Genomic DNA, 10,767 nt, shown 5'->3' on the forward strand with positions numbered 1-10,767 from the left:
GACAGTATGTGATGATGATTGGGACCTGCGTGATGCTGTTGTTGTGTGCCGAGAACTAAACTGTGGGGAAGCCCTTTCGGCACCTCATGGAGCCTGGTTTGGTGAAGGAGTTGGTTCTATCTGGCTCAGTGAAGTACATTGTGTGGGTACTGAGAGGCACCTGCTTTCCTGCCATCACCGTGGCTTTCGCAAGCATATCTGCACCCATGAGGAAGATGCCAGTGCCATCTGCTCAGGTAGGGCTCTTGTTACTTCCAACTGTTTTCACAAGATGCTTGTTTAAGAAGATTAGAAGTAATTTATTGTGGAGTTCTTGGTGTTCTCTGAGCTTGATTGTTTACTGGCAGATGTTTCATTACCCAACTAGATAACATCATTGGTGTGAGTAAGTGTGGAGTTTACTTTCTGCTTGTATAAAGTAATTGCCCTGCCATTTTAGGTAGGATTGTGGTTTTAATAAACTGTGGTTTTCAGTTTTATTGTATTAAATAATTATTAAATGTGAAAATCAATATTATGATCAAAACCTATCCATAAAACGGGGAGCGAGTACAAAGCACATTTAGTTATATTTTTGATCTAGAAAATTGCCCAACTAACAATAACGCAACACAATTCTCATCATTACCTGAATCCCACCCTGAAAAACTGAGAGTATTGCATGAAGCAATAAGATCTTTCATCATATTTCTTTAAAACCAACTTCTGTTCCAGGTCCAACTGTTTAGACACAGGAAACATTTTCCATATCCTACATAAATAACAACTGTATGTCAGTGCTTGATACTACAGATATTTTTACACTTTCTTTACAGAAGTTCAAATGTTTGCTTCTTCACATAGCTGGCTATAAAAGGTGAATTGATTATCACACAGAGATTCCCTCTAAGCAGTCTTATTTAGAGTAGCTGTTTCAATTGCTGTTTCAATCTGTTTCAAGGATACATCAGTATTTGAAAAACAAAGACAAATATTTAAGTTACAACAAAAGCTTGTTGGGGACAAAAGGAGTCTTTCCACTATTAGCTTTCATATAGGGACTTTCCTGGTATCTAATTTAATGGGGAAGTTCACCTCTTCCTCTGTCCTCACCTTGAAACTTAACTAATAAATAACTGATTAAATCCTCTTTCAAAGTTGAGCTTTCTACTAAGTATGGCTTAATGTAAAGAGTTGAATACAAGCTTACCCCCTCAAGCACCCATTACTGTTTCCAAGAAAAATCTGCAGGACTGCCTCTCCTTGAGGTATCTACCCATCTCACCAGATGCTTCAAGGCTTGCTCCAAGTTCCTTCCCTTAAGTACAGTCACCTTGTGGTCCTCAAAAGCATGCCTTGCTCATATGAAATGCCTCCCCCTGGAGACCTTTTTAATTTTCATTTAAGACTTGGCTCTTCCCCCGTGTGCTGGAATGAGGAGAAATCAAAGTGTTTTTTCTTCTGGGATGGGGGGGGGGGGATGGCGGTATGATTTTTGTTTTAGTTGTATATATAGCTTTTATGTTGGGTATTACCCACTTAAGCCATAGTGATTAAGGCATCAGGCTAGAAACCATGAATTCTAGCCCCACCTTAGGTACAAATCACCTGGGCCAGTTACTTTTTCTCAGCCATGGGCAATGGCAAATCATATCTGAAAACTTTGCCAAGAAAACTCCAGGAATTTGTCCAGGCAGACTCTCAGAATCAGATATGATTGAACAGAAAAAGAAAAAAAAACCCTGGTTTTAAGATGTGGAAGCTGTACAAATGTTTTAAATAAATCAATATATGCAGAGCTGAGTTTTATAACTTTATGTGCCTTCTGGAGCAATGGAACCTATGTTTCTTCCCACTTGTCTCTACACAGAACAACACTTCCATCTTTTTACTGCCATTCCTGCCCACACACCTTTCAAAAAAGTTAAAATGGAGGCAGTAGCAACCAAAAGTCCACTTGTGTTACCTACACCTAATGAGGGTGAGTACATTTATAAGATTCACACTTCCATTGTTTGCACAGAAATTGTCAACCTACAAAATAGGATAAAAGGTCACTGGGGAGGTAGGAAAATCCTGCATCCATTTTATACAACTGATTTTGATCTGAGTCATTTAACTTAAAATAATCTGTAAATTTAACATTTTGGGACAGGTAAGAAGAAGTGATAGTACCATACCTCATGTTTTAAAAGAATGTTGTACAAAAAAAAATTAAAATATCAGATGTGGAGAAAAAGTACTCAAAATTTATATGTAGACTTCAAGCTTGAAGTAAAAAAGATTCAAGCTTGATGAAAGGGAGACATTACCTTTACTTTTAGAACTTCATATGTGGCAAACTATCTTCATATATACTTTGGACTCTTCCAGTGTCTGCCTTAAATTCCTTTTTCTTTTTGTCCAGAAAACCATGCCCTAAGACTTGTGGGTGGCAAAAATCAGTGTTCTGGCCGGCTAGAGGTATTTCATGAAGGGCAGTGGGGGACAGTGTGTGATGACATGTGGGACCTTCTGGATGTTACCGTCATATGCCGAGAGCTGGACTGTGGGGAGGCTCTGGCAGCACCAGGTGGTGCTTTCTTTGGTGAGGGGAACAGTGTCATCTGGCTGGATGATGTGCAATGTCAAGGAGAAGAGTCAAAGTTGGCAGACTGCTACACCAGTCCCTGGGGGACAAACAACTGCCGACACAGTGAAGATGCTGGGGCTGTGTGTTCAGGTGAGAATGACAAGGCACGTATAACAATTACTTACACTTCCCAGGACATATTGAAAACTAGCTTGGAGGGGAGCACCATAGGACAAAGAACTAGGAATTTCTAACATTGCCATTTACACTCTGGCACGCTCCAGAGATGTTGGGACAGCAATTCCCAAAATCCTCGCACAGTCATGGTTAAAGAGACTATGATGGTGTTTAATTCAGAGAGGTGTGTTCTAATACATGTGAAGGATAAGAAATAGAGGAAGATTGTTTAGCATTTTAGAAAATTTTTCCAAGGATTATTTTGGGGAAAATCCATTATATCAAGCTAATAAAATTTTCTAGTTCAAGTTGCTACCTGTATATTCAGCTCTTACAAAGGCAATACATTTATATAAGACTATATATTCCACATGAATTGTGGAATTACTACTGTGGCAAACGCTCTGTCACTTATTGACATTTTTTCCCAACAGGTGCGATGTCCCTTGCCATGATAGAAGAGCATACAGCTATGCTTACAAAGACTGTAGCTCCTCAGAAATCCTGGTCTGTGACACAAAATCAAATTCCACATCCTAGTCAGTTTACAAGAAACCAGGAAGAAACTTTGACTAATCAAGAACTCATAGAGGATATTCCCAAAGGAGGTCTTTCTGAAAATGGTGAGTAGGAAGGAGAGATAGATGACCACTGCCTTCATGAAAACCCAGATCAGCCTTCTCCAATCTAATGATATGTAGAAACATATTGGCTTTGTTTACACTATTTGGAAAGTCTTCAAAGTTAAAGTCTCAGCCTATTGGAAAACACTAGGTTAGGAAAGGTTGCAGTAAATATCCAGGAGCAATTTTTGTTATATACGTGTTAGTAACTGAAAGCAAAAGAGGAGAGAAAGTGGCTTAAATATTATAATATAATGTATTTGGCATCCTTCTTTACATCCCAAGAGAAAGAAAAAGCATGTTTAAATTCTGTCAGATGGGGAGGTAGAGACATTAAACAGAGATAAACCCATTCCCCCCTTCCTCCTCACCACAAATTTCCACAACATTAACATAAAGTTTGTGCAATCATGCCAGGTAACTACTTGCTTTAGCCAGTCAATTTAGGGTAAGAGGTGCCCTATCTGCCCAAAATAGTACATTGAAGTAATAAGTAGTGCTCAGTGACAATAGCTTTGTAACATGGGGAAATATTATTTTAGTCCATTTAGTGAACTATTGGCTTATCTGGAAAAGCAATGAATTATTATTCACATTTAAAATGAAATTCCACCAGAATTATACTGTTGAAACATATTGGCCAGTCCTGCCATGCTGTTGATATTCTAGGTAAGTATTTATAATTAAGGAAAATTAGATAAAAAGAAAACAGAATGTGCCCTCTCTGTTCCTCCAATAATTCAAGCCCAAGTCCTCATGAATACCATACATTTTGCACTGTCTTTCCAATTTTGTTTGCATCCCTGTCTACATCTGTCTCTCATTGGTGAAAAGAGGCTATCAATTTTCTTAGAAAATTTTAATTTTTTTAATTATCCCATGGGAAACAGGAAACAGATCATGTATGGAAGAGCCTGCATATCTGTATGGGAAAACCAGTGATGGCCCTATCATGTCACATTTAGTTTGGTCCTTAAATACTCACAAAGTGTTCACTCAACTACTCCAGAAAACATGGATTAAAATAGATTGGTACTTGATTTTCATAGAATGGCTCCAACCAAATATGCTTGTATATCTAAAGAACAGAGACCACTAATTAGAGATATGAAGTAAAGATGTGGATATGTTTCTTCATTATGTTTTATCCACTAGGAGTCAGAACAGGGGAAGTGGAAATAACTTATATCCAAAGCATGATAAATAAAGCACTGCATATATTTCATTTTATCCAAATTTCTACCTATCTTCCCTTCCCCAATCAAGGCAGCATCTTTTCCCCATTGCTTCAAATGCTACATATTTTTTCTGATGTAAATAAATACACTAGTGGGAAATCCTATTCCTCAAGACAACAGTTGTGATGGAAGATGTTTAATTCTGTTTAACCATTTTCTACTATTTGTATCTAAGGCCAGCAGCAGCTGCGACTTGTAGATGGCCCTGAATCCTGTGCTGGACGGGTAGAGGTATTGTACAAAGGCCAGTGGGGCACAGTGTGTGATGATGGCTGGGATTTGGTGGATGCAGCTGTTGTGTGCCATGAGTTGGGCTGTGGAGCTCCACTTCTCAGTCCAGGCAATGCTCGGTATGGACCAGGATCTGGACCTATCTGGTTGGATGATGTCAACTGTACTGGGAGAGAGTTTATTATAAAGCACTGTCATTCTAAGCCTTGGGGGAAGCATAACTGCAACCATCATGAAGATGCTTCTGTCATCTGCACAGGTGAGGAACTTTCCTATTTCTATTCAGGCATGTTTAATGAGAACATCTGCCTGGCTTCTGAGAATGGCCAGAAATAATTAGTGTTATGGAGAAAGAACAGTGGTAAATCTATGATACTAGTAAACATTTTCTGATTTTAGGGAAGTGGAAACCTCTGTTGTTTCAAAAACCAACTGGTAGTTCAAAGGCAACTGAACTACCAATCTCTATCACATCCAAGCCAGTATCTCCAAACAATTTAGAGCTGCAAAATGTGATGGATGTAGCAGAGATTACCACAAATATTCAGGAATTTCCAGATAAGTCAAATATAAAGTCTCTCAATCAATGGTACACTGAGGATCCTTTTTTAAAAACACCAAGTGTGAAAATTGAACTGGAAAAGGAGACAAAGCCAATAAATCCTTCAGGTATTGTTGAAGCAACACTTAGTCCAAAAATATTGCAGCACTTGGAGGAAAAAAATCCATACAGCTTCCCCAAAACAAGCTTCCCCACACACAAATGGAAAAAAGTATCTATTTCTTCCTCAGAAAAATTTCAGCCATCCTCCATCACATGGTATACAGAATCTAAAAGAGAAATAAAGTCAACAACTCCTGGATTCATAGATAAAATAATGTATAATTCAGAGAACCCACAGCAGGAGATGGAATCAGCCAGTTCTTCAAAGATCATGTTGTCATTTCAAAAATTGAGGGAAATGCCCATTTCACCAGCCATAGAATTTAAATCCTTATCCGTGTGGGATATTAAATCAGACAGAGAAATTGAATTAGAAAGGCCATCAGGAGCAGAACCACCTCCATTTGCACAATCCTTTAACTCTGGTCTTGAGAGAGTGCATCCCATCTATTGGGATAGCAATGCTGAAGTGTCTCCAGCCACAAAGAACACAGAATTCAATGATGTCTTCCTTGAAAATCAGGATATCACCACTGCCACATGGATTCAGGCACCTAAGAAAGTCATAAGTGCATCTGATTATGGGAGAAATGAATTGTTTGAATTCTCAAAGAACTTGGAAGTCACAAAAGAGATGGAACTGCCAATAACCACAAAGAATTTGCAACCTGAGAAGCACATGGAAACAACCACCCCCAAAGTCATAGATTCTGAAGAGAAATCAAATAAAGAAAAACAGGAAGAATCAAATACAGTTCCCCATCCAGTAGAGCCTACAGGTGAGTAACAATCCCAAAGCAAGGCCTAAGATTGGATGTGCCATGCATAATGAATCTTTGTCTGGTTCCCTTTTAGCATTGGTAATTCTTATTTTTTGTCTTTCTTGCTACCAGAAAGGAAAGGCATATAGTTAGATTGGGAGGCACGTAATTAGGTTGGAGAAAGGGAGCAGTAATGGCTCACTGGCTCTTTCCTTTTTTTCCTGGACAAAATTCCAGGAAAAAATAGTAGCAGGCATTTGAATTGTGGCAGCTCTTCTTTCCATTTGCTTAATTTTATCTTCCTGAAGGAAAAGTCAGTCAGTCAGTCATCTGTCTGTCTGTCTGTCTGTCTGTCTGTCTGTCTGTCTGTCTGTCTGTCTGTCTGTCTGTCTGTCTATCTATCTATCTATCTATCTATCTATCTATCTATCTATCTATCTATCTATCTATCTATCTATCTATCTATCTATCTATCTATCTAATATGCCACCATCTCACTGACCAGTGATTCAGTGTGGCTAAGGAAAGACTAAGAAAAAAAGAACTCAAAATGTAATAGCAGTAGCTAATCTTGTCTCAGTTACTATTACCTCAACAACTCAATGATTGAGGTCACAATTCACTATGAATTGTAATATGATTTGTTTGGTTTTGATTTATTGTTATGTAAATGGTGTAGCACATTTATAATCTCCCCTCCCTACATATAGATATGTTCACATGAATTCATATATACAGGTTGTACCTAACTCAGGGCCCATAGAATTATAGATAATTGAAAGGAAACCATCACAAGAGAATCTGTAAACATGAGAGAAAATGTTATTTATTTAGGAATGTACAAAGGTCATAAAAAGGTTATCAAATGAATAAGGAAGAATTTAGAAGAAATAGAAGAGATAGATGATAAATAGACAGAGAGACAGAAAGACAAACAGACATAGACAGTGAGACAGTAAGAAAGATATGCTTTTGAGTCAGTTTTGTCTCCTGGCAATTACCTGGACAATACCCTGCAGTTTTATTGGCAATATTTTTAAAAGTGGTTTACCATTGACTATCTATCTGGTAGATATCCCAAAGTCATTCAGCTGACTTTATGCCTAAGGCAGGGTTAGAATTAATGGCTTCTCAGTCTTAACCCAATTCCTTTAACCACTAAATCACACTGGCTCTCATAAACCCAGAAACTTGTAGCTTATTAAGAAATCATAGTTAAACCATAGGTAAATACATGACTTAGAACCACTTATGAACGTATCCTGTTTTTCCCCTTTCAAAGTAAAAAGTACAAGACTGCTGTTGCAGCTATTTCTTGTTCTCTTTAGAGAAAGAATTGAGCTAATGATTGCAAAGAAATCTGTAGAAAACTCCAGCAAAACATATTGGAATTTTTGTCTATGTGCTTTTTGCAAGATTCTGAAATCTCATTTTTTTCCTCATTTTATATTCCTATAAAATGTTCCAGCTGCACCAGAATCTACCTTTACTTCCAATGATGTTTTCAATTTAAGTCAACTGCACCCAAGTCCAGGAACTATGAGTGGGCAATTGGAGGACAATTTATTCAACTCAGAAGGTAAATTATGAAAAATATGTAAGTACTGAAGATAAATCTTCACTCTTAGGCTAGGGAAAGGCTCTTTTTTAAAGATCATCTCTATTTCTGCATAGCAGACTCCCTTATCCTGATGCCTTCAATATGTACAGTATTGGGAGATCATAGAAATCCCTATCAACATTGTGGGAGTTGCAAACCCACAAACCCATACATGCTCTTGTAGAACATACGTGTTGGGATATTTAGTTCCCATAATTTCAGTCAACGTATGCAATGTATATAGAAAGTACCATGCTAGGAAGGATTGTTCTCTTAGCTACTAATGGGATATGTTGGGATATTGGAAAGTTGTTGTTTCTTTTCTCTACCATACTAGGCCTGACCGAAACATCAAGTCCATATGTCTCATCTGCCAAACCTGTCACCTATTATGAACACTGTGAATCATTCCCAAACTGTCTTGTAAAACAAGAACAAAGTAAACCAGATCAAAGATGCTGTTCATCACAAGTCCTGAGGAACTTGGTCCATACAATGAAAGGTCTCCATGGAGAACTAGCTTCTGTCTCTGTTGCCATTAAGAATCAAGGTTCCCAAATGGAGGCTGTAGCTCATAATCTGGCTGAGTTGTCAGCTTCTATACGTCTTCTAGTTGGAATATTGCCATCTCTGGTACAGCCTGTCTCATCCCAATCCTTCTTATCGCCATCTGGGCAAGATAAAAATCAACTGCAAAATCAACTACCCCTGAAGTGAAAAATGTATGAATTTTTGTAATGCAAGATATTGTTCTTCATGCCACCAAGATACAGAGAGACAAAAAATCTATCTAGTGAAACTGTGCCATAAGATGGCTAAGATCAACATGTGCAAATTTTACAGTACTAAGTATGTCATAATCAGAAATTGTCATAATTCCTATGTCAGAAATACAAAATCAAATGTAACTGAATATTAGAGTGCACTAAGAGAAATTGCCAGATGAATTTTTAAGTAATTGTACTGAATGATCCATTTATTATATGATTCATTGATTAAAACTGGATTTTAAATAGGGTTGCCAGGTGTCCACTATTTGAGTGGACAGTCCGCTTTTTCACATTATGTTCACTATTTTTTTTCACAAAATAGTGGACATTTTTTTATTCAAAAGCTTTATGATGAAATGGTACATAATCTAAAGCTGTACAGTCTACTTTTTTTACTACTTAACCCCCCCACTTGTCCGCTATTTTTTGGAAGCAGACCTGGCAACCCTAATTTTAAATGGCATAGATGATTTGAACCTGGATGCTCCCCATTCATCTTCTATGTAGATTGGCAATTATTATCTGCATAAAATAGCTGTACTTTGTGTAATTTATTTCTGTGCTTTTTGTAAACATCCATAATGGGGTAGAATGAGAAAAGTCAAGAGCCAAGAAATATTCCTATTTCTTGTCTATAAACAAATTCATGAAACTTTATCATTTCACTCATTACGTCAGTAAAAGTTCATTAAAGGTTACCAGAGATAACAACATATCTATTTTAACCTTAATCAAATAAACCAATTTTATACTCCTTCCTTTTACTACTAACAATCTTAACTTAGACTTTTGGGGAAGAAATGGCAAAGTGAAAATAACTATATGAAATATTGGGTTTCATAATTGCTCTCTGGACAAGGACAGGACTTGAGATCACTTACATATGGACAACAAATAGCTTCTCCCAGTGAGGAGACCTGAAGACTCTTCTGGATTTAAAGCTCTGGGAGACAAGAGAATAATCATCATGCTCAAACTGTGATTGTCATTCTAATCATTTTCAGAAATTGATTGTTAATTACTTTTCAGCTATTAGAAACCTTTGGACTAACCTTTGGATTAATGTTTTATAACAGTGGGTGAGTTTCCTTTAGTCATTAGTAAAGAAGTTTTAAATACAAGTTTAAGAACTTAATTTTTTTCCTTGAAATAAACAGCAAAAGGCTGATTGGATTTTAGAAAGTTACAAATGAACTAAGCATCCAGATAAATTTGAAATAAGACTTTGGAATTAATTATAAAAATTCATCCTTTTGTTTTGAAAATATTTTAAAAATATATAAAATAAGACTTTAAAAATTGGACATAAGAAAAAACTAGAAAGAACTAAAGATTGCAATTAAAGGAGAAGAACAAACTTAACTTACTAAAGCAGAATGAAGCAAAATATTTTAACATTGGAAATACTGAAGGATATTTTTGAACAATGGACCCAGAGATTAATTTTAAGAGTGACTATCTCTATAAATAGATTGTGTTTAAAAGATGTTACTTCACTTCAATTAAAAAAAATGAAAAAGAAAATGAAGGAAGAGGAACAAGTGTTACCTGACATGACATCATGTGATGTCTTTATTTGTTACTTGTAAATTCCTTTTAATTATTAAGAGAATGACCTGGATAATTTTTCTATATTGAATTTACAAAGGAGACTTGTTAAAGCTTGCAAGAATTCTGTGAGAAGGGACAAAGAAAAAAATAAAAGAAATCAAGGATATTTTTTGAACATTTTATTTCTAGTCTTTCATAAACTTTGCATTAATTTATCCTCCAACTACAAAAACAGAATGAGAATCCAAACATTTTAGTCATTGCAAGCTATGTATTATACATACGTGTCAATGTTTCCACAGAGTATCTGACAACAATGGTTTTCTAATTTGCTTTAACTAGTAAATATGTTCCCACACAAGAAAAGTTACTTTTGTTAAAATTAATTATTAATCTTTTTTCTTCCTTAAGGTGGAGCTTTATTTATTTAACGTGATGGACTCTTACATCATATCAGTAAAAAATTAGTTTTTACCAATTTGCTTACAATTTAACTGCAAATGACAGGTAGATATGGCCATTAAGAGTAGTCAAATTGTCATCTAGTCTAATAGCCATTATTCTCCAAAGACTCTTTGTTCCTTCTTTTTGTGACACTTTA

The 10,767-nt window shown here is 36.4% G+C and overlaps 1 protein-coding gene across 1 annotated transcript in view; it reads left to right on the forward strand.

Moving 5' to 3' along the window:
• The window catches only part of LOC107285328 (deleted in malignant brain tumors 1 protein), a 138,884-nt gene extending 130,029 nt beyond the window's left edge, over positions 1-8,855 (forward strand). Inside the window, exons 11-18 of the mRNA XM_029283640.1 lie at positions 6-236; positions 1,850-1,960; positions 2,387-2,701; positions 3,163-3,351; positions 4,765-5,079; positions 5,220-6,263; positions 7,714-7,824; positions 8,183-8,855. Coding sequence (XP_029139473.1) covers positions 6-236; positions 1,850-1,960; positions 2,387-2,701; positions 3,163-3,351; positions 4,765-5,079; positions 5,220-6,263; positions 7,714-7,824; positions 8,183-8,562 — 2,696 coding nt within the window. The 3' untranslated portion in view covers positions 8,563-8,855. The remainder of the gene's footprint in view (positions 1-5; positions 237-1,849; positions 1,961-2,386; positions 2,702-3,162; positions 3,352-4,764; positions 5,080-5,219; positions 6,264-7,713; positions 7,825-8,182) is intronic.
• Positions 8,856-10,767: the final 1,912 nt, after the last annotated feature.

The sequence above is a fragment of the Protobothrops mucrosquamatus genome, unplaced genomic scaffold (assembly GCF_001527695.2).
Source record: "Protobothrops mucrosquamatus isolate PMUCROS unplaced genomic scaffold, P.Mucros_1.0 scaffold160, whole genome shotgun sequence".
Taxonomy (NCBI): domain Eukaryota; kingdom Metazoa; phylum Chordata; class Lepidosauria; order Squamata; family Viperidae; genus Protobothrops; species Protobothrops mucrosquamatus.